The sequence below is a fragment of the Leptinotarsa decemlineata genome, unplaced genomic scaffold (assembly GCF_025532065.1).
Source record: "Leptinotarsa decemlineata unplaced genomic scaffold, Ldec_3_MD MMD2_tig00078422_RagTag_RagTag, whole genome shotgun sequence".
NCBI lineage: Eukaryota > Metazoa > Arthropoda > Insecta > Coleoptera > Chrysomelidae > Leptinotarsa > Leptinotarsa decemlineata.
In genome coordinates this window covers 20,562,532-20,589,246 of record NW_027412747.1, presented here as the reverse complement: position 1 = coordinate 20,589,246, position 26,715 = coordinate 20,562,532, and the positions used below count along the sequence as shown (strand labels likewise).

The 26,715-nt window shown below is 35.9% G+C and overlaps 1 protein-coding gene across 1 annotated transcript in view; it reads right to left on the bottom strand.

Annotated features, from left to right (window-relative positions):
• Positions 1-238: 238 nt before the first annotated feature.
• Positions 239-26,715, bottom strand: part of LOC111513738 (homeobox protein E60) — a 44,118-nt gene continuing 17,641 nt past the window's right edge. The window contains exon 2 of the mRNA XM_074186345.1: positions 239-609. Within this exon, the coding sequence (XP_074042446.1) occupies positions 239-609 (371 nt within the window). The remainder of the gene's footprint in view (positions 610-26,715) is intronic.

Sequence of the window (26,715 nt, the reverse complement as noted above, 5' to 3'; positions counted from 1 at the left end):
CTACATCAAGAATTTCTACAGTGGAAACAGCTAATCCACTTTCCACATAAGTAACTGTCTATCAAATCCTTCTTTCTACCTCCCGTTTTTGTAGCAGTGCTACAGAATTCGACATCTCATGGAAGCAACTGTACCTTCGGAAATGAAGAGTATCGAAATTGGAAGCATGAAATTATCACCAAACAAAGAAATTGCCTAATTATACATTGAAACTATTCTGAAACATCGATCCTCTTTCCTACGAAGCCGAGGAACTATCGTGCATGTCCTGCAATTCCTCCTCTTCCTTCGACAAAGGAATCGTAGAGTGATTGTACAGTCCCTGGGCCATCAGTTGGAGGGCTAACGGGTTTTTCTGGCCGGACGCCTTTTTGATTTTTGCCCGCTTGTTTTGAAACCAAATTTTGATTTGAGCCTCGTTTAAGCCTAGTTCTGCGCTCAATTGTTGCCGGCGTTTTTCCGTGAGGTATCGGTTTTCCGCAAACTCGTGTTTCAGTCTTGCTAACTGGGCACCGGAAAAAGCTGTCCTCGGCCGTTTTTCTTCTGGAAGAGGCGCGGTGGTTCCCAGAGATTTTATCCCCGATTTCTTTGGTCTTCTCGTTCGAGGACCTGTAACAAAAAAGTGTGGTTAATACTCAGTCGATTGATTTGATCATTTATTTCTTCAGGTCGGTCGGTAGCCGATAGGTTCGACGTGGGTGCTTTGTTCACTCACTCGAATTGACCGCCGTGTTGGTCGGTGGTTCAAGCCCCAGGCTAAACGATCGATTTTTCACTTACTATCGTCCAACCCGTGTTATGCATTACACGTTAAAAGGTAACAGGTTGAAAGGTAAAAGATATATATATATCTATATATATATATATATATATATATATATATATATATATATATATATATATATATATATAGAAAGAGAAGTTAATATCGGACGTAGCACTCATGAAAGTGGCAAACCATAGACACGTGTTTCGGGCTTTTGGCCCATCATCAGTATGGTGCAGCCAAGTGTAAGGATGGGCAACACTTGGTTACCAAAAGATAGAAATACAAATGCACGGAGCCACCAACAGGAGCCAACCGCACATTTTCTATATCAAGACACTCAATAACTTTCCTATTTGTATAATTTCCTGGACCCGGATGTCACGCAGGTAGCTGTAACTGCCTCCGTGGTGATTTTGATAGTTTTCTTGTAAACACAAGATCTATCATCTGAAACCACAAATGTGCGGTTGGCTCCTGTTGGTGGCTCCGTGCATTTGTATTTCTATCTTTTGGTAACCAAGTGTTGCCCATCCTTACACTTGGCTGCACCATACTGATGATGGGCCAAAAGCCCGAAACACGTGTCTATGGTTTGCCACTTTCATGAGTGCTATGTCCGATATTAACTTCTCTTTCTATATCAAGACACTCAATAACTTTCCTATTTATATATATATATATATATATATATATATATATATATATATATATATATATATATATATATATATATATATATATATATATATATATGCTTCAATTGGTTCTCCCACTGAAAAACTTGCTTCTTTTCTAACAGATATTTTAACTAAAGCTTATGAATTTGACAACCAATTCTTTATTAAAGATTCTTTTGATGTTTTTTCTACATTCGACAATATGAAACTACCTAACAATTATGTAATTGCTAGCTTAGATGTCGTATCTCTTTTCAGTAATGTCTATTTGGACACTTGTCTCAGATCTATAGATAGAAAGTGGTGACGTATTAGTCAATTTTGTGACATTCAAAAAGACGATTTCCTCCAACTTATAACTTTCCTTTTCAATAATACATATTTTTCATTAAATAAATATTAAAAATTTAAATATACTCTTCCAATTATTCATTAACAACTCCTACCCAGGTCCTCTACTTTATGAAGATCTTATTTAGTACGTCAACCATTGACGTTCAAATTAATAATAACAACCAGTTGGATATAAATCCTTCAGAGTCTGACAATGTCATAAATGAGACTGATCCACCTCCAGTTCCTATACTGTTCTCTTCTTTACCATACATAAGTGATATGACACCCAAGTTAAGCAGAATTTTCAAAGATTTAAATGTAAAAATAGCTTTTAGAACCATATTTACCATCAATAAATTATTTTATAAACTCAAAGATAAAACTCCAATTAACTTTCAATCTCAATTGATTTATTCTATTCCATGCTTGAATTGTGGCAAGGAATATATTGGTCAAACGTCAAGTTTACTCAAAGACAGAATCAGCTCACATAAAAGTGATTGTAGATCACATGTGTCCAAAGAAGGTCATAACATGGACTATAATTCAACAAAAATGTTATCAACTGAAAGAAATTCATTTATATTACAATCAAATAATTGCCTCAATAAAAGATCAGGCATTGATCATCTCTGTGAAATCTAGGCCTTTTTATTAGACATTGACAAAAATTTACATGAATTCCAAACCAATAACAATTCTGGTTTTTCATTAATATAACTTCATTAATTTTAAAACAATTTTCTCTTTCAACAAACTTCCAACCTCCCTATGGCAGGGTTTTACTTTCATTGAACAACACCTCCTTACTTGTTTCCCTCAAGACTAATGAGGATGTTTGTCAATTAATTAACTTATTTGATTTTTGGGTTTTCTCATTGACTTACTTACAGAACAGCAGATGTCTCTGATCACACATGCACCATAATAGTTCTCTTTTGTTCCATAGTTGTATCATCTACAAACAAACACACCTTTTCAAACAGAATTAGTTGACAGCTGACAGCGTCAAATTGTTTTGTGTCTCTCTCTTTGTTCTTTAACCACATGGCGTTTACCGGTAATCCTTGATTTTAAACAAATAACGATTTTTAGTAAATTCAATTCAATATTCTTCTTTGTATCTTGTGAGGAGTCAACCTCTTTTATTTTAATGACTTGTTTATTGTATTGACATGTTTCAATTGTATAAATATAACATTCTGTTCGACACGGCCAACCTCACTAACAGTAAGTTGTGACCTTTTATATCAATAATCACCATCATATTAATTTTGTAGCTTTTCCTTAAGATGATAATAAATTTTATCGAAATATTGGAATAACTTGTGTTATAAGAGTACACTTCCGTTCGGCTGATCACCCAAAGATATTTTGCAAGTTTAGTTCTTAGCTAGTCAGCAAAGACTGTCCTTCATCTTATATATCCATCCTTCAATATTTGAAACCTCCGACAAAGTCCTTAATATTTCAAACAATTTTCAACTGAAGCATCTTCCCGTCTAATAGAGGCACCGCGAAACGTTGATGACTGATCAAGACTTGTTCTCTTAGAACGTCTCTAATTACAAAACTGTCAAGAACATCCCCGAGATGAACCAATATAACTGTCACGAGTCACATCTTAGTATTATTGGTATTAACTGCTTCGTGCGTTCTGCTGGTTCTTGTCTCGAAACTTCGTTTTGCACGTGTTTAATTATTCTGCGGCCGTGGCATATGTTCATCAAGTTGTTGGGACGATAAGGAGGGTCTCGACTTGAAATGAGCCGGTGGTTTTCAGCTGACATACAACATCATGTCATACTCATGATAGTGTTTGAAATTTCGATGAAAAATCTCGACAGCAACATCAGTTGCCGTGTTTATTTGTCTGAATAACTAACAAATCAATTTTAATAGAGGGTTAGATTTTGGAGGGTTTGGTTTTGGAGGGTGCCGAAAGGATATACAGAAAAGCTTTCTACCTTCAAAACAGAAATACAATTCAAGTATATCAGCGGGTAGAATTAGACCTTGGAAGAGTGATGGAAGCAGATTTGTTGAGGGAAAATTATTCAGTTTTCATTTTAATGAATTCAGGTAGTTTGGGAGACTATGGGAGATTAACAAGAAGAAATTAAATCTTATAATCTCCTATAGTCTATTTCAAAAGAGTGTAGAGTAATAAAATCTCATTAAGTATTCAAAAGCGCTACAGGGTGATCCGTCAATAAATTCTGTCATTTCCCTAGTCCGCATTGCAAAATTATGTTGTTTCATAAAGAGCAGGTAGGTATCACCCTGTTTTAAGGGATTTGTCCATTGTTATCGACGGATAAATACTGAGCCAGAGGCGCGCTAGTGGGATAATTGCCAAAAGAATATGCATTCATAAAAATTATATTAAAGGAAATAAAAATTTAATACAGCAGAACAGTGTTATTAAAAAAATATAAAATGTAACAATAAAATATATACGAACCGAAATCGGGAAATACTCACAAACACACACGAACGAACTTTACGTATTGAAACACTTGTGGGGACTTTAAATCAATTTATTCACAAAAACGACAAGAACTTTACTGGATACATTATTACAATTTGACACTTGAACAATACTAAAACTGTGAACTTCCCTTAACGTTTAACAACACTCTATTTATACCCTAATTGAATGTTCTAGAGATTACTAGGTACAATTTTCGAGAACCTTCCGAGAAAATAATTATTCAGACTACCCTTAATTCTAAACCCTAACCTAAGCAAAAGTGTCACTGTCACTGATACACTGGTCTCTGTCCAGATTGCTTATCCAGCTACAGTATATTTACAATTCAATTAAATTATTCTACATCAGTATAGCCTTCATCCGAAGAACTGTCATCATCCCCTGGTGTTATAATTATAAGGTCAACCACCTGATCGACCAAGTTGTCCAGTTCCCACATTTCATCTTCCTCTTTTAAAACATGCTGGATTGCTTTTTGCCAGTTTTCTGATGTGATTTCCATAATGGCTTGATCAAACAATACCTTGACATCTTTCATTTTAAATGTGGTATTGTGCCTTGCAACATATCCTTTAACTTGTGCCCATATAAGTTCTATAGGATTTAATTCGCAATGATATGGCGGTAGGCGCAGCACAGTTACTTTATACTTTTCTGCTACATCTTCTACGGCATATTTCATGAAGCGAGATTTATGTTGTTTTACTATGGCTAGTAGTTCCTTCTTTACTGAATTCGTCTCAAACTGAATACCTTTATTTGACAGCCAGTTAATAATTTCTTGCTTTCTCCAAGCTGAAGTTGGTACCTTCTCTAAGCGCCTTGAATGGTAGCTTGCATTATCCATAACCACGACCGAATCAGCTGAAAGAAATTTTAACATTTCCCCGAAGTAGTCTTCGAAGACATCCGAATTCATGTCCTCATGATAATCTCCCGTCCGACACGACTCAAAGCTTAACAAACCTTCTTTTAAAAATCCGTCTTCGCTTCCAATGTGAGCAATTATAAGCCTCTTCCCTTTTCCCGAAGGCACTTTAATACCCGTCGAAAGGCCTTCTATGAAAGCTTGGCGAGAACTTGTTATATTTTTATCTTGCCACATTTTTTTGACTATATAACCTTCGTTTATCCACGTCTCATCAAGATAAAAAATTTTCTTTTGCTCTCTGCGGTACTGCTTTATAGTTGTCAAATATTTTCGTCTCCAGCAAACAATTTCATCACTTTCCAGTAATAGTGCCTTTCGATTGTGCTTTTCCCAGGCAAAATTCATACTTTTTAAAGTTTTCCATAAAAGTTTTCTGGATATCAAAGGAATATCGTTATCTTGGCTTATCTCGATAAATATTTTTTCAAGAGTGGGTATTTCCTTTTTAAAATAAAACGAATGAACTTTTCTTCGAATGTCACATTTGGTGTCTTCATCTAAGATTTTTATTGGTCTTCCTGATTTTCTCTTGCATGGACTTACCTGGCCTGATATCTTTCTTTCTCGCAATAATTTAAAAATCGTGGACTGTCCAATTCCAGTCATTCGGGCACATCGCTCAACACTTTCTTGCACAGACAAACTAGGGTGATCGTGTTTTATGCAATCATATACATTTAAAATTATAACTTTTTCGCAAACAGATAGCGGAGAATTTTTTACACTTCTTTTCTTTGGAGTAAATGTCCCCATTTTATAACTTTTTCACTATTTCTATATCACAATATCACTGTACGTTTAATTGGTGTAGTAACAATTACTATTATAACTCGAATGTTTAAGACACCATTACAATATATTTAAACCCTTTTTCTTAATTACCTGGGTTCAATAGGTATTGCATGATTGGTGGGCAGGGTCAAAAAGGGATTATTATAATGACATGGCACCTCGGAACTAAGTGTTAACCCTTTTTTGAGAAATCATGCTCAAGTATATGAACCCAAATTGCATATTAAATAAGTTTACAAGAACCACTAAAATTAATCTTAATCTTTTTTTAAGAAATTTTACTTACCTAAATACATGTAGGTACTTAGTTTTAGACCAAATTACTTCCCAAAAATGGCCTTTTATTATTATCTATGTCTGTAATTTTTAATTTACTTTAATTATTAAGTTTAATAATCCTAAGATTTGCCTACGCCCATGGACGACAACGAAATTCAGGCAAATTTTATGACACTTCATGATTTATTACTCTACACTCTTTTGAAATAGACTATAAATATTTTCTACTTGAGTCGGTGACCCCATTATTAATAATGAGTCTGATAATCCCTTTCTGTGAGACAAAAATGCTATGAAATAGTTTTCAATTTATTGTTTTATTCAACACGTTCACTTGTATGTTCTTCACAATGTGTGAACACTATAGTTGCATTCACACTGTTTCATACGATCAAAGAAATTTTCTCGCAACATTTCCATGTGCTGATAACCCATTACATATATTTTGGAGTCACAGAGCTCTCTGAATTGGCTACCAAAGTTGTAACATCGGCATAATATTTACTCAGTCTCACTCTATATACATCTCATGGACAGGAAAGTAATTCATTCTATCTATTCTTCATTGTATAAGAATGTATATGCTTTTCGTAAACAGTTGTGCCTATTTTGTTACTTTTCAAAAGGGTCTGCATTCTACAAGAAATATTCAAGAATATTTAGTACTAGTTATTCATTTTCCTATTTTTGTTCATTTTATTCAAGTAAACAATATAGTGAGATTACAAAACCGCAACACGTGTTTCGCTATACAATAGCTACCTCAAGCGTTACCAAATACAGTATACATACTGTACATACAGTATACATACTGTACATACTGTATACATACTGATTATGCAAGCTATTGTAAAGCGACTAAGTAAGAAAACGCTTGAAAAAGCTACTGTATAGAGACTGATTATGAAAATGCTTGAGGAAGCTACTGTAGATCGACTGAGTATGAACATGCTTGACTAAACTATTGTGTAGCGACTGAGTATGAAAACGCTTGAGAAAGCTATTGTATAGCAACTGAGAATGAGAACGCTTGAGGGAACTATTGTATAGCGACCAAATATGAAAACGCTTGAGGAAACTATTGTATATTGACTGGGTATTGAAACGCTCGAGAAAGCTATTGTATAGTGACTGGGTATTGCGACTGAGTATTAAAACGCTTGGGAAGCAATTATGAAGCGACTGAGTATGAAAACGCTTGAGGAAGCTATTGTATAGCGACCAAATATGAAAACGCTTGAGATATCGACTGGGTATTGAAACGCTCGAGGAAACTATTGTATAGCGACCAAATATGAAAACGCTTGAGGAAACTATTGTATATCGACTGGGTATTGAAACGCTCGAGAAAGCTATTGTATAGTGACTGGGTATGAGAATGCTTTAGGAAGTTACTGTATTGCGACTGAGTATTAAAACGCTTGGGAAGCAATTATGAAGCGACTGAGTAAGAAAACGATTGAGGAAGCGACTGTATATAGACTGATCATTGCAAACGTTTGATGAAAATATTGCATAGCGAATGAATAACGACTGGGTATTGAAACGCTCGAGGAAACTATTGTATAGCGACCAAATATGAAAACGCTTGAGAAAACTATTGTATATCGACTGGGTATTGAAACGAACGGGAAAGCTATTGTATAGCGACTGGGTATAAGAATGCTTGAGGAAGTTACTGTATTGCGACTGAGTATTAAAACGCTTGGGAAGCAATTATGAAGCGACTGAGTATGGAAACGCTTGAGGAAGCTATTGTATAGCGACCAAATATGAAAACGCTTGAGGAAACTATTGCATATCGACTGGGTATTGGAACGCTCGAGGAAACTATTGTATATCGACTGGGTATTGAAACGCTCGAGGAAACTATTGTATAGCGACCAAACATGAAAACGCTTGAGAAAACTATTGTATATTGTATATCACACATAATTGTGAGAGTTTTACTGAACAGTTTACAAACACTACCAGGCGTAGTATAGTGAAACTATACTAACCAACTATAATCAGTCCGAGAGTTAGTACACTGAAGGAGCTATTGTGAAGAAGCGGTTCTGTGAGCTGAAACTCTGACAATAAAGTGCCCACTACTCAGATATGGATTATTGGTGATATAGTAGTTGGGTAATTACATCTAAAATTCGATACAGAATACACATTTCTAAGGAAATGTAGAGTATATACCCATTCAATTCTAAATATGAAAGTTCGAAGCTTATTCCAATGTAAATGGCTTTGAAATCATTTCAAATGAATTGCTCCTGAATAACATTTTCTATTGCATATTTATATCATGCCTTTCGACAAAGTTTTTGAAGGTTTCGAACGTTCTCTATCCTCAAAAAACACCATAATAACTTCAAACAAAATGACTGGAACGCCTAGGAATGCAGCAATCAATTTCCTCAAATCCAATCTGAAATTAATTGAATTACTCTTCATCTCTCAGATATCCCATCAGAGCACCGCACAAGAAATAGTTGAAGACGCTCCGAACTCAATTTACTGCAAACCGAACGTGAAGCTCCAATCCACTTCCAACAATTAGAACAATGGCAACTTGCTATCGATCTAGTTTTTCATTAGCGTCTTCCACGGACTACGTTTCTAGCAAGTCACTTAGTCCATCAGCCTGATGAACGCAGGGAACGTACTAGTAGAAAACGACGTGCTAAGAGGGTTCGCCGGTGAATTAGCAGCTCAACTAATCATTAATCAAATTCTGGTGCGTGCAGTGATTATGCGAGATAAGAAAACATTTAACTTCGAAGGATTATTGGAAAAGAAGTGAGAAATTGTTTTTAGTTCGAAGTAGTGCGATGATAATTAGAATTTACCACAGGAGAAATCACTTAATCTTATAGCAATAGAAATCAAAACACACTGGTCGTTGTTCCTAGATGTGATAGACTATACGATGTGTGACTAGGAAATAACAGAATTTCTGGTGTATTTTTTTATAACTATCACCTAATCTTCTTTAATTGACTTTAGTTGACTGCAGTCAACAACTTTTTCATTCATTGTTTGTTTTGCAAAAGCGAGCGGTTAGATACTTATGCAAGGTGGGAGTGCGTGAGTCACACAGACCATTATTTTTGAAAGAAAAAATTGTCACTGTTACTTGTAACTTCATTCTGAAAATTTTTGCCTGATTTACAAAAAACATTATATGGTTGGAACTCCGGAACATATAAATTACATAACTCGGCAAGTAGCAGAAAATTAAATACATCTTCCTGTTCCAAAAGCAAACCAGACAAGTATGCTGTGATTTAATATATGTGTTTCTTTTGTTGTTTATATTGACACTTATACTTAAAATTATATTATACTAGCTTTTACCCGCGACTTCGTTCGTATTCATGGCATTAAATAAGTGTTAGTACAATAGAAATGAATCAATATGAGAACTATATTTTAATGCTGGACTGGGATTATCAATTTGTAAAAAGTATTACCTACCCTAACCTAACATAATCTAGCCTAACCTAGCCTAACCTAACCTAACATAACCTATCCTTACCTAACCTAACCTAACCTAACCTAACTGAACATAACCTAACCTAACCTAAACTAACCTAACCAACAAAGTAGCTATATTTTGCCATTAAATAATTGTCAGTACAATAGAAATGAATCAATATGAGAAGCATATTTTAATGCTTGGCTAGGATTATCAATTTTCAAAAACTATTACCTAACCTAACCTTTTTTTATTTTTTTGTTTTTTCTGGAGGAGGAAATCTTCAAAAAACGTAGTGTTGGATTCAAGGTTACCTAACCTAACCTAACCTAACCTAAACCAAAACTAACCTAACCTAACCAATAAAATAGCTAGATTTTGAGATCTTTTTGACAAACAATTTATCTTACATAAAAAAAAAAACTCACATTCGCATTTATAATGCGAATGTATTTGACGATGTCAAACATTTCAATAAACCTTCTTAAGGAACATTAAAATAAATTGATTTTCTGAAAGAAATGAAAATATTTTTCAGCAAATTGACTGTAACTGTAAAGGAAAATGACAAATGAGATTCATTGAGGGGTGACAAATAACAATTTCGGCATTTCTGCAACTTTGAGAAAACCTGCATAGTGAAGAACACTCCTTCATATTGACGAGGAATATAAATCAGGACTGTGTGAAAAAGTATTTTTGTCAACAGAGAAATACTTGTGGAAATGCCAGAAATTCAACTACTGTTCAAATTACCAGAGCTTTCAAAACACATTTACTCTTCAGTATTTTACACAGACAGAAGGAACTAACTGTCTAGAAGATAATAGATTCTATCTAATATTACAGATGCTGACATAAATAGAGTGAAGATTCTTGTGGAAGTTCCAAAAAATTCCTATACACCTTTAAGAGTGGAGACAAATGATTATAGAACTCTATCCATCCCCAAAGGCAACAGGTTGGGCTATGTTTGTGGATATCTTTTGGAAAAATGTTAAGGAAAACATTCATGTAAGGTAGGTACAAATTTGCCTCGCCGGCTAGTATCACACTGAATGAAACAAATGTATATAGTTATTTCAAAGCATACAGTGATACTGAAGCCAAACATTTTGGAAATTTATATATGATTTCTATATTGAAAATCATACAATAAACTGTATTTATTAGTTTTAAAATGGATTTTCATCAAGTTCTATTCAATTAATTTTCTTTTAGATTATTTATTCACTCTTTTCACAAGAGTAAGAATTTATTATACTTTGAAATTTGACAATAGAAATTTGAAAACAAATGTTAAAAAAATTAAAAAAATCAACATTATGAAAAACCATTAGAATAGATTAGCATGAGTTTCTGACCTAAATTGTATAATCTTATTTCACAAAATATCAATTCCTAAACAGTTCACAATCATATGAGATATTTATTGTGAGCTCCTCGTAGCAATGATGAAGTCAGATCATGGCCACATATTTTTTGATCGAACCTCGTGCAGAGGGGCACGATAGTTCTTAGCCACATCCTCCTACCCCGCCACATGCCAGCAAAAAATAAAATTTCGACCCAATACATCAAAGACGCCGACCGGGAGTGAAGTTACTTGTGTTTACTTCTATACGGTGCATATAGTGGAAAGTCATCGTGGTTTAGGTCAGGTTGGAGCCTGGTTCCGTTACCCTTTCAATTGATTACGCCGCATATACTTTGTTTTTATTCAAATATAAAGATATAAAGCGCTCAAAGAGAGATCCTATACACAGGCCGACATCTAGCGATTTTCTTTCAAACAATTATCCCTCCTTTCCGAAGTGAATTCCCGTTTAGTTTCATTTTCTTCAAAGAAACACCACAATGCGAAAACATGACGGTTCATGGCAATTAATTTCTCGACCATTCGTTCATCCAAGTGTTCGAAGATTACCTGGAATCGTCCACGGCGGAAGACAATAAAAAATTATGGATGTTAATTGATGCAATGTATGTTCCACATTAAACTCTCTCTACGGTTACAAGCTCTCGATCTGAAGACGGCATAATTGAGAAGTAGGCATAAATATCAATCTTGTCGCCTTTTAAGGACACGAAGTAATTGAAATAATAGGAAATATAGTTGCCTGAATGTAGAAAAAAACAGAAACGGGTCCCAACAAGGCGATGGCGACCATGCGAGTGATAGACAAGCATTTGGTTCACATAATTCCTCGACTTTTATTTAGTACTCACGTTTGTGAGCAATATATACGATATTTAGTTATGTTCCCATTAGAATCTAATAATTACTTCTGCTGATAGTGATGTCGCAAGAAAAATAATTCTGCTGTGTTGAAATTGTCCAGTGTTTCGAAAAATTGTTTCTTTTCCTTCTGGAAGGGAGCCGTCTTACGATCATTCCTTACAAGTTTAAGGAAAACACCGCAGCATCATGAGCTCATTGCGTGTCTTCTTTCATCTTTTCATGACACTTTCAATAATTTTGGTTTTGGTTATTTTGTGACCTCCTCAATTCAAATGTATTCAATTTTAAATAACAACAATAGGGTCTATCAGATGGAAATTGTTTGAGTAACTTCCTTATATTGGCAGATCTTATGTCCATAGGCAAATAATTGTACATTTTTCCACCGTTATAAAATATGGAGTCTCTGGTAATGTTTTCAGTTGGTACAGTGAGTTTCAGAGTGTGTTTGCTGTTTCGGGTGTTATAATGGGAAGAGGATGCAGCAAAATTCAATATATGCTTATTTAATAAACACACAGATTCCAGTATGAATAATGCAGTTACCGTTAGAATATTATATTTTTTAAAGAAGGTTCTACAGGAGTCTCTTGGTTTAAGGTTTCCTATATACCTTATTGCCCTTTTCTGTGAAATTAGTAGACTTTTGAATAAAGTTGGATTGCATGCTCGTCAAAACGGTATTCCGTAGCGTAAGTGAGAATCTATGAGTGTAAAGTACGCCATCTTCGCAGTGCTGAATCCCAATTCTTTATAAATTAGTCCAGTCATTATAGTAAGTTCACCTCGGAATTCGAGATACCTAGCTGTAAGTCTGTAAATACTTTTATATTGACACCCTAAAAGTTGTCTGAAAACCTACATATGGTAGGGTGTATGCAACTATTAAATTTCAAGGTCAAAGTTCACAAAAATCGGTTTTTTGCGCTTTTTTGTAAATATCTCATTTCCTATGGGTTTTTTGCTATTTGTATTTTATCAATATTGTAGAATACAAAATTCTCTACAAATTTTCTTTGAACAAATTTTTCATACGGTGAACCGTTTTCGAGATAGAGGGCGGAGAGCGCGCGGTCACAGGATCACTTCAGGTCAACCGGTGCCTCCGGTCGAAAACGTGCCATATATAGTTAATGAACTATCGATAAATCAATAATTATAAATAGTTTTCAATTTTTTTAAACTATTTTATTATATTTTATCATTTTTTTCCTAACCTATCCACTTTTTATCCACAGTATTAATTTATTTAACAACATTTGTAACGTCCATGTAATTGGAGAATTGTTAATGGAAATATAGAAATTATATTTGAATTTTAACCCAATTAATAACTTTTTACATGAAAAAAGAAAATTACAAATAAATTATGAATTAATCTTTTTATTAAAAAATATCATTCAATACATTTATTTTTATTAAAAGTAAAAAATGGAATAAAGGGTACAAAAACTACAATTAATAATTTTAATCATCTTCTTCCTCTTCATCGTCGTCTTCCGGCTGCTGGTAAATTTCAAACTGGTCTTCATTATCGTCTTCAACGACATTTGTCTCAAGTTCTTCCATGATTTCGGGGTCAAAGGTTCCATCTTCGTTAATGTCGCTATGATATGGTAGAGCATTGAGACAAGCTTGCCCATTACATTGGCCACAAGCTAAGGAGCATTGCAAGCCCGCTTTCCTGCATCCGCATCGCGAACCACAACCACTCTTTCAGTTGCAGAAAATTGTATTTAGCAAATCTTCTGGAGCAGGTGGTGAAATTGTCTTAATAGGTTCCAAAAAATCGTTTCGCATTGCCCTGGGTTTCCGAATCATGTCCTAACCAAGTTTGAACTTGATGATATACACGTTTGAAATGTTGATGAGCAGCTGCACTTGGTGGAATATTTGAAAGCTGCAAAGGTTTATTAAGTTTTGAAGACTTGACGTAATGCATATAACGAAGATGATCGAGACTCTTCACAGATTTCGGAGCATTACAGAGTGCCAATAAGGTTTGAGTTCCACTCTCTAATAATCTCTGGGCCGAACAATTTTCTTCCTCAAATGCTGCAGCTAGTTCATCCAAATTTGTCAGTTTCTCAACAACTTTCAAAAATGATTTTTTCTCCTTTTTGAAAAGCGCAGAAGTTGTATCACAGCCACTTAATGCGTGCAGAAATTAAATATGTGTTTTGGAATGAGGATAATTATCAAAACTTTTAGTCGAGTATATCCCCGTTTTTACATTTCCTTTTCCAACTTTTTTAAAGAAAATTTCTTGTTCGTAAGACAGTATACGGCCAATTAAAATGACAAGTAAATCAATATCTTGTCCTATTATAACTGCAGTTTTTTCAGACTTTGATTCTTCAACTGCAGTTTCAACAATAAGAACATCCGCATCATCTCTGGCTTGTTTAGTAGTAATATTTGCAGCTTGTAATTTTTCAATTAACATATTAACGAGCATATCTTTGTTATTACAATTTGATAAAAAATTTTCTTGAGTAACTGGTACAACCATTGTTTCATCGAAACAGACTTCATACGTTTTTGAAAGTGCAGCAGTTCTTCTCTACTGCTCCATGGCTTTTACGTTCTTACTGCAGTCTGAATACAACAATTATTTTGAAACTGTAATGCCTTTGTAAATAATTCATGTATTTATCAAAAATAATAGAAAAAGTATCTTCTCTGCTCCATACAACATGATGAAAAAGAAATCCGCCACATTATTTTCATTGAGAACAAAATCATTTGGGCTCATGTTGTCATACAATGACGATTTTGTTGTTTTTCTCATGCCATCATTATCAAATAGAGCTGTTGGATACGGACTCAATTCATATTGAAGATATTCTTCAAGATTACTTTCAAATTGTTTGCTGACAGTAATTCTTTGGAAGAGTAATGATGGATCCACTGCAACTTTACAATCATTTATTTTTACAGATTTGTTAACACTGGAAAGCGGCATTACTTTTGCGGAACGTTTATAATTTATTTCATTAAATAATAAGCCGGTGATCTTCTTCATAGACTCTAATCCAATTTTGTTAGCTCTGTGGCAGTTAATTTGCTCATTTCCAACAATTCCAGACGCTATCGATATTAACTGCGTATTTGGAAAAGGATGATGGAGTTTAAACCAATCGAATATTATATTCACATCAGCACTCTTTTTTTTTGACTCTTGAATCTCTGGAATCTACGTGTTGCTTGGTCGACTCTAAGGGGATATTACAGAACTTCTCCATTTCCTCACAAATAGTATTTGTGGCGTACATAGCATATACCCATTTACACAAAACACTTTCTTTCGTACTTCGACCACGAGATACTCCTCCTTCGGTTTTTATAGATTTCATGAGACTTTGTTCATCAACTATATATGGCGCGTTTTCGACCGGAGGCACCGGTTAACCTGAAGTGATCCTGTGACCGCGCGCTCTCCGCCCTCTATCTCGAAAATGGTTCACCGTATGGAGAATTTTTTCAAACAAAATTTGTAGAATATTTTGTATTCTAAAATATTAGTAATAAATATAAATAGCAAAAAACCCATAGGAAATGAGATTTACAAAAAAAGCGCGAAAACCCGATTTTTGTGATCTTTGACCTTGAAATTAAATAGTTGCGTATAGTTACAGACTCACAGCTGGGTATCTCGGATTCCGAGATTCTTACTTAATTTAAGCTTAAATGACTGGAGTAAAATCACTCTAACCGCATAACAGCCAGAGGAGACTTTTCTAGTGAGTTGTTTAACATGATCCACAAATTTTAAATTCTGGTCAATGAACTCTCCTAGAAATTTAGTGTTATTTTTAGATTCCAGTGATCTGTCTTCAAAAAAAGTTCGTTGATTGAGCATCTAAATGATAATAAATTTATTTTAGTTAAGTTGAAAGACAAAATGTTTGATTCACACTGATCTTTAACTTTTTTCAAGTCGGCAGATATTATTTTGTGCAACTCACAAGTGTTTTTATTATTCCAAAGTATGGTACTGTCATCTGCAAATAAGGTGAACTTCCCAGAAGTATTAAGGTCATTAATATATAATAAGACAAGAATGGGACCTAACACAGAACCTTGTGGAACTCCAGAATTAACTTCCTTTTTTTTTTAAGTTGAGTTTTTTTGACCATTTGCGTTCTTCTCATTGAGTAGAAATCGAACCATTTGTGAGTTACTCTTGTGCATCCATAACGTTGGAGCTTTCTCAGCAGTATTTTGTGATCAACGCAGTCAAATGCCCTTGACAGGTCACAAAATACTGCGGCAGTCTTTTCACCGACATTTATCTCAGAATAAACTTTACTCAGAAATGAGAAAATAGCATCGCGCGTATTTTTATTATTCTGAAAGCCGAATTGATTTTCACTGATGATGTTATGCTTATTTATGAATCCAAATAGTTTTTTAAGTAGTTTTTCAATGATTTTTGCGATGGTTGGTATGAGAGATATAGGGCGGAGATTAGAGGGATCATCAGAATCTCGCCCTTATGCAGAGGAATGACCACAGAGGTTTTTATAAAAAAGGGGAATATGCCTGTTTGAAAGGACAAATTCATCAGTGAAACCAGTACATTTAGGGCACTAGGAAGTTATGACATCGAAACCAAAATCCAATCGTCCCAATGGAAAAGCCCAGGAGAGCCAGGACAAAAAAACACGCAAAGTTCAATCAAATGTCAAGGTTCTGCTCACTGTTTTCTTCGATTATCGTGGCATAGCGCATCAGGAGTTCTTGCCACATGGTCGTACGGTCAATGGGGAGTTTATCTTGAAGTTATGCGAAGCTCTCTAAAAGCAATATGAAGAAAACGTCCGGTATTGTGGAAAAATAATTTATGGCTTTTGCATGTATTCACCAGATTTGACTCCATGCGACTTTTTCCTGTTCCCAAGATTGAAGGTACCCATGAAAGGACGGCGTTTTGCGACGATTGAGGAGATAAAAACCAAATAACTGAGAGATATCAAGGACATACCAAAAAGTGCATATCAGAATTTATACGCGGATTGAAAAAACACTGGCACAGGTATAGAAGGACTACTTTGATGACAATTTTCTTTTGTTTTTGTGCTATAGTTCTGCTGCATTTTTGGAGTTATGCGTTATTCTATTTATTCGATTTACTCGAGTTAATGGTTTTTTCAAGTCATTGGATCTACCAGCTTAGTCAAGTTTATTGAATTTATTCAATTAATTTCTTCAACCGACGTGAGGATTGAATTATTGAAAAGTATATTGGAAAATTACTGATGTATGATGATCAACTAACGATTTCCAATGTCTGCAAGTAGATCTGGAAGGTAGTAGATTGTTGATAATTTTAATTCGGCGCTAGCCTCGAGCGGATTCTTGCAGAAGCTAAATTTTTAAATCTGGCAACATGATGGTCTAGTGATAGTAACACAATATTCCGTCCGACCGCAGCGTCGAATAAAAATGATCAACAATCAATGTAATTCATGTATCACCTAAAAGCAACAATCAATACAATTCATTTTTACAAAATACCAATAGAAAGTAAAACGCCGTTTCACTTTTCATTGATATTCCTTTGAAATGAGCTGGATTATTTTGTTTGTTGAATTTCAGTGATACATGAATTAAATTGATTGTTGATAATTTTTATTTGGCGTTGACGACGGGCGTATTTTTGTGGAACTACATATATGTATGGCGTTGGTCATAGTACGGTAAAAATCCGTTCGACCGCAGCGATAAATAAAAATTATTAACAATCAATTCAGTTCATGTAACACCTAAATGCAACAGTCAAAACAATTCATTTTTACAAAATACCAATTACTAATATTCCTTTGGAATGAGCTGCATTATTTTGTTCGTTGAATTTCAGTGATACATGAATTAAATTGAATGTTGATCATTTTTATTCGGCGCCACGGTTGAACGGCGTTTTGTCGTACTATAAATGAACTAGCATGTTGCCATATGTAACACTTGAAGTTCTTTATATATCCGCTCGATACCAGCGCCGAATTGAAATTATCAACAATCGTTTTGAAATTATATTTCAAATACAACAAACTTTTTAAATCATCAAAAAATTTATTTCTTTGTCAGAAATTAGCTTTTCAAAAAGACTGATGGAATAAAATGATACTTGCTTGAGAATGTTTGGCACAAAAGTTATAACCAAATTTTAAATTGAAAGCATTAAAGTGAATGTTGGAAATAATCAACACTTTCAATAAAACTGAAATATAACAATCTTTATTATTCATAGAAAAATATTTAGTATGGAAAGTTAATTTGCTATATTTTCAGACAAACGAAAGTATATTTTTATTACCAACGTTTCATGGGAAAACTTTGACAATCATTCAAATATATTCATTGAAATTTTATTCCCAAACTTACTTTTAGAAATTGAATTTAAAGTTTCATTATAATTCAACAGTCATATAAATAACCAACATTTTTTTCAAAGGTCAAAATTATGCGGAATTGAAACGTTTGTTGAATTTACTCGAATAATACATTCCATTGACTGTTGAAGAAAAATGTTTGTTCATTGCTGAGTTGAACTATATGTATATAGATTAATTTTCAGAATAATATATAGTAAATTGGTGTTCCATTTTACAATATTCTGAAACAATATTTTTCTTCTGAATCAATAAAAGCTTCAAGCTATTTCGTCAGTCTTTTTTATTCAAATAACAATTTTATTCATGTAACATTTTAAATCAAGTGTCATTTAAAATAGAACAAGTATTGCGAACAATTGTTTTTAATGTGTTGAACAAATGCATGAATCAATTAAATTCAAACAAATAAATTGTTAGGTGAATAAATTGAGGAATTAATATTTGTGACAATAAAAAGTAAAACAGCCTTCCATACAATGAAGTGTTTTTTTAGTACGTTATGGATTCTCATCAGGTATCAGCCAATTCCATCACATATACCTAATTGTGAAGATTCGTTTGTTTTGGTGGATTTTATCTAAAGTAATTCGAAATGATGCGAAACTTTACGTGAAGGATTGCTAATATGGTAATGAAAGTACTTAACACCTGCATCACACTGCAAATCAGTTGATGAGACTCCAATGGAATGTATTTTGTTACCACTGACTTTTTTCATGCCAACCATCTCTCTCATGATCAAGCTAATTGATACGTAGTACAACGCAATCCAGCGGAACAAAACAAATGTAGAATATCGATCCAATTCCTTTTTTCGTGCAGCATGCAATATTCTTTAATGATCATATTTCAAAGGCTGGAACTGAAGGGTCTGGCATACTTGATCCTGTTCGAGGGTATACGACAGAAAGTTGTGAACCCCGTTGTTTTTACCGGTTCATTGTGATTGTATATTCGTTGGATATAATTTGATATGAAGTTGTAACAGTATTGATTTTGCCGGAATTGAATGTTGTTGACTGCTTGGGAGGAATTACCAAAAGAATCAATACATAGAAAATTCAGCAAATAATTGGACTGCATGCTCCCCAAAACGGTATTCCGTAGTCTAAGTGAGAATGTATGAGTGCAAAGTACGTCATCTTTGCAGTGCTGAATCCCAACTCTTTATAAATCACTCTAACCGCATAACAGCCAGAGGAGACTTTTCTAGTGAGTTGTTTAACATGATACACAAATTTATTCTTTATATCAACGATATTGTGAAGATATGTCATAGCTCAATTATTGTTTACGCTGATGATATATCAGTTATTGTATCAGATAGGGATGAATATTGTATACGTCAGAAATGTAAAAAAAAATCGTTTGATATGGCTCAGTGGTTTAGAGCCAACTCACTTCATCTAAATACAAATAAAACAAAATGTATACGCTTTCCAAAAGAATCAATACATAGAAAATTCAGCAAATATTTCAACACCGTATTACCTTATTCGAGACATAGAAATTTCAACTGTCTTTCTGGAGATTTTCGAGCTTGATAACAATAATAATGACAGTATCCATCAGTCCTTGAGGGTGGTGGAAGAGTACACACATGCTATCAGTATGAAATTCGGGATAGACAAATGTGCAAAGGTCCATCTCATAAGAGGACAATGCGGGGACTATGGAGAGGATGTGCACCTCGTAGATTGAAGCATCCTACACCATTTGGATGCCGGAGACACGTATACTTACCTCGGGGTGGAACAACGCCACTCACAATAGGTAACAGCAGTGAAGAACTCTCTCTGCGGCAAGTATCAGCACACTTCAACAGATCTGGTCATCGGAACTGTCCGGGAAGAACAAAGTTGCTGCAACAAATATGCTTGCCGTTCCAGTCTTACTACTCGTTTGGAGTAGTGAAGTGGACTCGGGAAAAGCTGTATCAACTCGACGTAAAGGCCCGAAAAGTGACGAATCTCCATAGGAGTTTGCATCCCAAATCGTCCGTTCCACGGTTGTACTGCCCCCGTCTACAGGGAGGCCGTGGACTTTTGAGTTCGGAGTGTCTACATGGCAGAATGGTTCTGGATGTAGCCTGTGAAATCACCAGGAGTTCGGATCCCCTTCTCTGAATGGTCCGTGACCATGAGAGAGCAGGAATGGGAGCATTTCCTTTTAGGGGAGCTGCCCGAGCAGCTGATTAACTCGGTTTAGTTTTTGACACTGAACGAGATGATCACAACTATGTCACCGATTTGGAACCCGTTCAGCAAAAAGCTCATATTGAAGACGCAGAGATCACCTGACTTCTGCGGAAACACAAGAATAAGCCAATACATGGGGTCTTCTTCGATAACATTAAAGAGCTTGGCTTATCAACGCGCCTGATTTTCGCTTTCCTCAGGTCGAGTGGGCTGAAGTTGGAAACTGAGGGGTCCATCATGGCTTGCCAGGATGGTGTCTTCAACACCTTAGTCTGCCGCAGTCGCGTGATGGGTATAGAGGTTCCTGGCATAAAGTGCAGGGCCTGCCGCGAGTCCTAGACCCTAATGCACTTACATCAACATGTCCAGCATATGCAGTCTCGGCCTATATCCATCGACATAACGTGGTCCTAAGAATACTTTATTTTCATCTACGGCCCTCTTACTATATTGACGAGACACCGGTGTTGCCCTACGCTCCGGAGGATATTGAATCAGTTGTGGGGAACGAGAAGTGCCGAATTTATTGGAACTATTCGTTCCCCACCCTCAGGCTCATACAAGCCGACCACCTGAGCAAGACGATATTAGTCGTGGAGTTCTCAGCTCCTGGCGAGACGAATATCGTCCGAAAAGAGAAGGAAAAACCGATAAAATATTGGAATTTTCTCTTCGAACTCCACAGACTCTATCCAGATCACTCTGTCAAGATGGTCGTTCTGATTATTGGAGTCCTTGGTGGAATGATGCCCTATCTACTCTAGAATATTGAAATCACATCGGCTTGCCGCACTAAGGCAGAAATCTTAGCCGGACAGATGCAAAAGGGTGTCATTCTTGGCTCACTGCGCTTGCGCGGGGCACATGATTCTCGGACCCAATGATCACTCATCCCACGGTGGAGTGGTCGTTGGTTGATAATGCAGACGTGCCCTCCCGAATGTATCGGGGCCTCGGGGGATAGCGCCTGACCAGCGCATACTATGTTTAAAAAAATAATACTATAATTTTACTACACTATAATTTCAAAAATGTAGGCATTTAATTCTCAGAAATTATTGTGACGTGTTTGCCTAAATATGTCCCTTGCATTGGCGTACGGGAATTGTACCAAACAGATGAGGAAAAATTATGATAAAATATATCAACTTTGACAACAATGTTTTCGTTTTAATGCTTAAATATTTCTGAGAAATTCCTGCCAACTATTATGGAATTGTACTATAGTATATACGAAGTCAATTTGAATGACATAAAAACTAAAAAGTTACCGAATGTCGGCAGTTTCTTTGTATGGCATGGGCGGCGTGGTAATTCATACGAGGTCCAATCATTATTTTTATGTGGGAGGTTTTATATGGTATCAACTAGTAAATTCATCAGATCCGGTACACTACTCTTTTATTCAGCTGTTCGGATTGACTTCGTACAGAATATGTCTACTGAATAATACCTCCATAGCAAAATTCCAATGAAACAAAATCTGACCTATCACATAACCTAGCCTGCATTCAATCACCAAATTTTCAACATTACTTGAAGAAATGAGCTGAGTATATTTCAAATAACTGAAGGGTTTTTCAATTGGCGCGGGTAGACTTTGGCGACCCGTGGCGGCCATTTTGTTTTGGTGACATCTGTCAAATCTTTTGTTTATTATTCAGTTGTATATGCCAAATCATCATGGCAAATTACACGATTGAACAAAATGAGTGTTCGTTAACGCAAACGGTGCGCGCATTGCGTCCATTTTACGGTAGACGTTGTGGCCCTTCACAGTCGACTCTTCAACGTTTGGTGGCCAAATTTGAGACGACCGGTTTAGTAAACAATCAGCCAACACCCGTACGTTCAAGGAACGCAAGTTCGGCCGAGAACATCGCCACGGTCCGTGAAAGTGTACAGCAGAACCCGAGGCAGTCTATTCCTCGCCGTGCACAAGAACTCGGCCTTTCGCAGACTTCAACTTGGCGAATTTTGCGTCGGGACTTGGGCCTACACCCGTACAAGATGCAACTGACCCAGGAGCTCAAAGTTCATGACCATGGACAACGCCGTTTGTTCGCTGACTGGGCTTCGAATCGTTTGGAAGAGGACCCCAATTTTGGCCGAAAAATCATCTTTAGTGACGAGGCGCATTTTTGGATGAATGGCTGTGTTAACAAGCAAAATTGCCGTATATGGGTCGACACCAACCCACGCGAGGTTCACCAGGTGATAATGCATCCTCAAAAAGTTACCGTTTGGTGTGGATTTTGGGCCGGCGGCGTAATTGGTCCGTACTTTTTTGAAAACGACCTTAGTGAGGCGGTCACCGTCAACAGCGAGCGCTACAGAACGATGATAACTAATTTCTTATGGCCCAAATTGAACCATATGGACATAGACGACATGTGGTTCCAGCAGGATGGCGCTACGTGCCACACAGCAAACGCCACGATTGACATTTTGCATGAACGATTTGAGGGTAAGTTTATTTCTCGCAGGGGTGGTGTGACCCCGCTAGACTTTTTCCTGTGGGGTTTCTTGAAGTCGCAGGTCTATGCAAATAAACCACAATCGACCGATGCCCTAAAGGTGAACATAACACAGGCCATCGCTCAAATTCATCCGGATCTATGCGGAAGAGTCGTTGAAAATTGGACCACTCGGATCCGTGCCACCGTAAGAAGCCGAGGCGGGCATTTGAATGATGTCATATTCTACACTCAATGGCATACATGTTCCTTTCAAATAAAAAATTAATTTTGTTAATACCTCACACACAGCTTGTGTTATTCCATTTCAACATCTACCCGCCCTTATTGAAAAACCCTTTATTTAACAACTGGCAACGTATATTTGATTGAAAGCAAAACGCTCAAATTAACAGTACCTTGACAACAGATAAACAGGCTACTGTTTTTTCTTGAAATGTAAGATCTGTTACAGGTAATGTTCGGTATATATTACGACTAACAGAGGGTTATTTCATGTTTGTAAGTCCCAGATATTCAATGGTGGTCTTAGAATGGATTTGTGAATGTCTTTAGTAAATGAGAAAAATAAATTGTTCCACTTTTGACACATGATTTGAATTAGTGATTTCCATAATACATTCAGTCTATAACTATCAGGGAACTCTGATACTGACCTGGGTACTAAACAGTTAACTTTGCATAATCTTTCTCATGTTTTATTGAAACCTATAAATGAATGGATAGCATGAAATAATCTCATTGGGGACCTAACCTGTAGCGTGTTATGTGGCACATTTAGAACTTCATTTGAACATTTGAAAGATTTTGATTAAGTTGATTGATGCAAAAGTTTCCAAAAGTGTTTAAAAATATTGAAGGAAATATAAAAAAAAGTATTTTCCAATATTTTTAAACAGTGCGCCATTTTAATAGTACATTGAACAACATAAAGGGCCCCATCGCTTTGATTAAATTCAGTTGTCTTGCAATGAAAGCTGCAGAGAAAGACGTAAAGCGATTCTTTATTCGGCAGTCATTCCGTTTACTTCGCAGATTGCTGAATATATAATAACATTTTGGGGATGAACAAAATATTATTCCACATCATCGATTAACACACTAAAAGCTGGTCATTTCATGCGGTTTTTTTAAATCTACGAACAAGGTCAATCCAGTTGTTCGTATATAAACGGCAAATAAATTGAATCAATATTTGAAACGAATAAATCAAATTTTCTCACATGTTTCACGTCTGGAGGAATAATATGTCTTCGCTAGCTGTCAAAAGTACTTACTTCGTCCTAAAACAAAAGAAAACACGAAATTAGTAAAACAAATAAAAAATAAATGTGAAACGGAATTCAAGGAGAAATGAGAACTTTTATTATCATATATTTTTCGGGCATTATCCTGTTTTGGAAATAAATTGGTGGAGATGACATTGTTTTCTCTTCTAAAATAAAACACCTTTACAACACTTCGAGAATGGACTACTTCTTCAACATGATTAAACTTTCAAATGTCATAATTTTGCCAACTCACTTTGTGAGGTCAAAACCTCAAAGCTTGAATAGAAATAATGACTTTTTCTCCACAAAAACGGCATTACAAAAATTTCGGGTGAGAGTCAACATAATTTTCTCAGGCTGATTTGTCAATAATTTACAACATAATTTATCGATACTTCCTCCATCGAATCAAAAAAGTAGAAAGCATTGAAAAGAGAAATGAGTGATTTTTCAAAAGTATTATCACTTAATCTCTAATCCAATTATTCAATAGTGAGGAATTGGATTTTCCCCAAAGTAAAAATCAACGAGTCCAAGCGATTTTTTTTGTAAACCCCCTACTATGAAAAATTGATGTTTCTTATCATTGCCCACCCTGTATCAAATATATCTTGAACACAATATTGGAGCGTGAAAAAGTGGAGATGAAACACATTTCAATTTCAAATCATTTTCATAGTTTTTGCGAAAAAGGAATATGTTTCTCTTTATGTTTCTCCTTTTCTTTCTTTCACCAATAGTCTATAAACGTAACGCACATTGTGTTAATGACTTGATGGATAAAATTAAATTTATATTTTGTCTTATTCGCCATCGCAAATTATACGTTTCGTATCGATGCCCCGGGGCATCGGCAGTTATAACAGTAGACATTAGGAGAACAGAGTTCAAATCGGTAATATTGAGTTAATAACATAATTTATAGCTTCTAATAGTCAGAAAATTGCACAGATTATCTTCTATCCACATCGCAAAAATAATTATTACCTCATATTAAAATTAACCGAGTGGAATGATCGTAATTTTTGTAATTACTGCGCGTAATTATGTGAGTATGCCTTGTTTGTTTGCTCAATGTTCTATGTGTGTGAAGTTCCCGGTAGTCACTGGGAAATTTCGTCGCCCTGTATAGTAATGAGGTGTGTAACTGATTGCCCGAACAACTATCAGGTGGATAACGAATACGCTTAAAGGTTTTATACTATGAGCTATATCGGTATCAAGTTGATTGAAAAATTCCATAGAGATATCACTATTGAAATTTGATAAAAGATGTGATACTTCAAGGCTATTTATGGGGCAGCGGGGTGTGCATTAAAATACCCCCTACTCCGGGGGAGGTGACACCCGTGGTGGTAAGAGTCCTTCTAAATGAGGTCTCATCCTAAGACGTGCCAAAAATATGTTTGATTCAGAGGATATAAATGTCAACTAAACCCCTCCAACTGTCTTCTCTTCAGATATTGATCCTATTGAAAAACCTAGGACGCTATATGGTAGCCAATAAGCGACTTGCAGAAGCAGAATCTGCATCGTGAGGGAAAATGAAGCCTCCCTACGCACCAAATGGCTATGGTCAAACAATGAGTGACCTAAATCAGAGGTAAAAAAGCCCTGCATAGCTGAGTCTAATGAATCCTCAGATATAGGTGACTCACAGATGCCCTCACATATGAAGGTTGCTGCTGTCATTAGGGTGGGAATATAGACCAACCAACTGCAATCTCTTCAGTGTGCCACTTTGGCTGCCCTGGAGGATATTTCAGAATATGGTGAACAAGAAAATGCAGTGAGCTAATGACGCTACAGTGTTTTCCAAAGACTTGAAAGGAATGAGCAAGGCCGAAGGCTTCAAGAAACAGAAAAAATGGTAAACAGATACAATTCTAGAACTGCACATTCCAACCTGAATGGTAACAGGCGGGTCATTCAGTACTCTGCAGCCATGGAAGGTACTGTTCCTGAAATACGTCACAGGAGACCTACTTCCCAAGGTCAAAGGTTGTTGCAGATTGACCGCTGAACAGATCCTCATAGAAAAAAATTAAGGCTCTGGTAACAGATCACATTCTATGTGTCAGCCCCGTAAGGTTAGGTTAGGTCCAAAGTGAGTGGGTCTATCCAACCCTCCACCGCAACCCGCAAGGGTTTATTGTAGCTTACATCCATTCACACTCGACCAATTGAACCCAGCTTCCTAACGAAGCAGATTAGTTAGTGTGGTGGGTGGTCTTTCACATCAGATGGTGAAAGTACGACTCTGCCGAACTCTAAAAACACGATTCAGTCCCCAGCGGGGCAGGCACAAAGTATGTGCTCTGCTGTTCCATCATTTTCTAGACAGAGGCGACACACACTGTCTTCCGACGGTCCAAGTCTGTG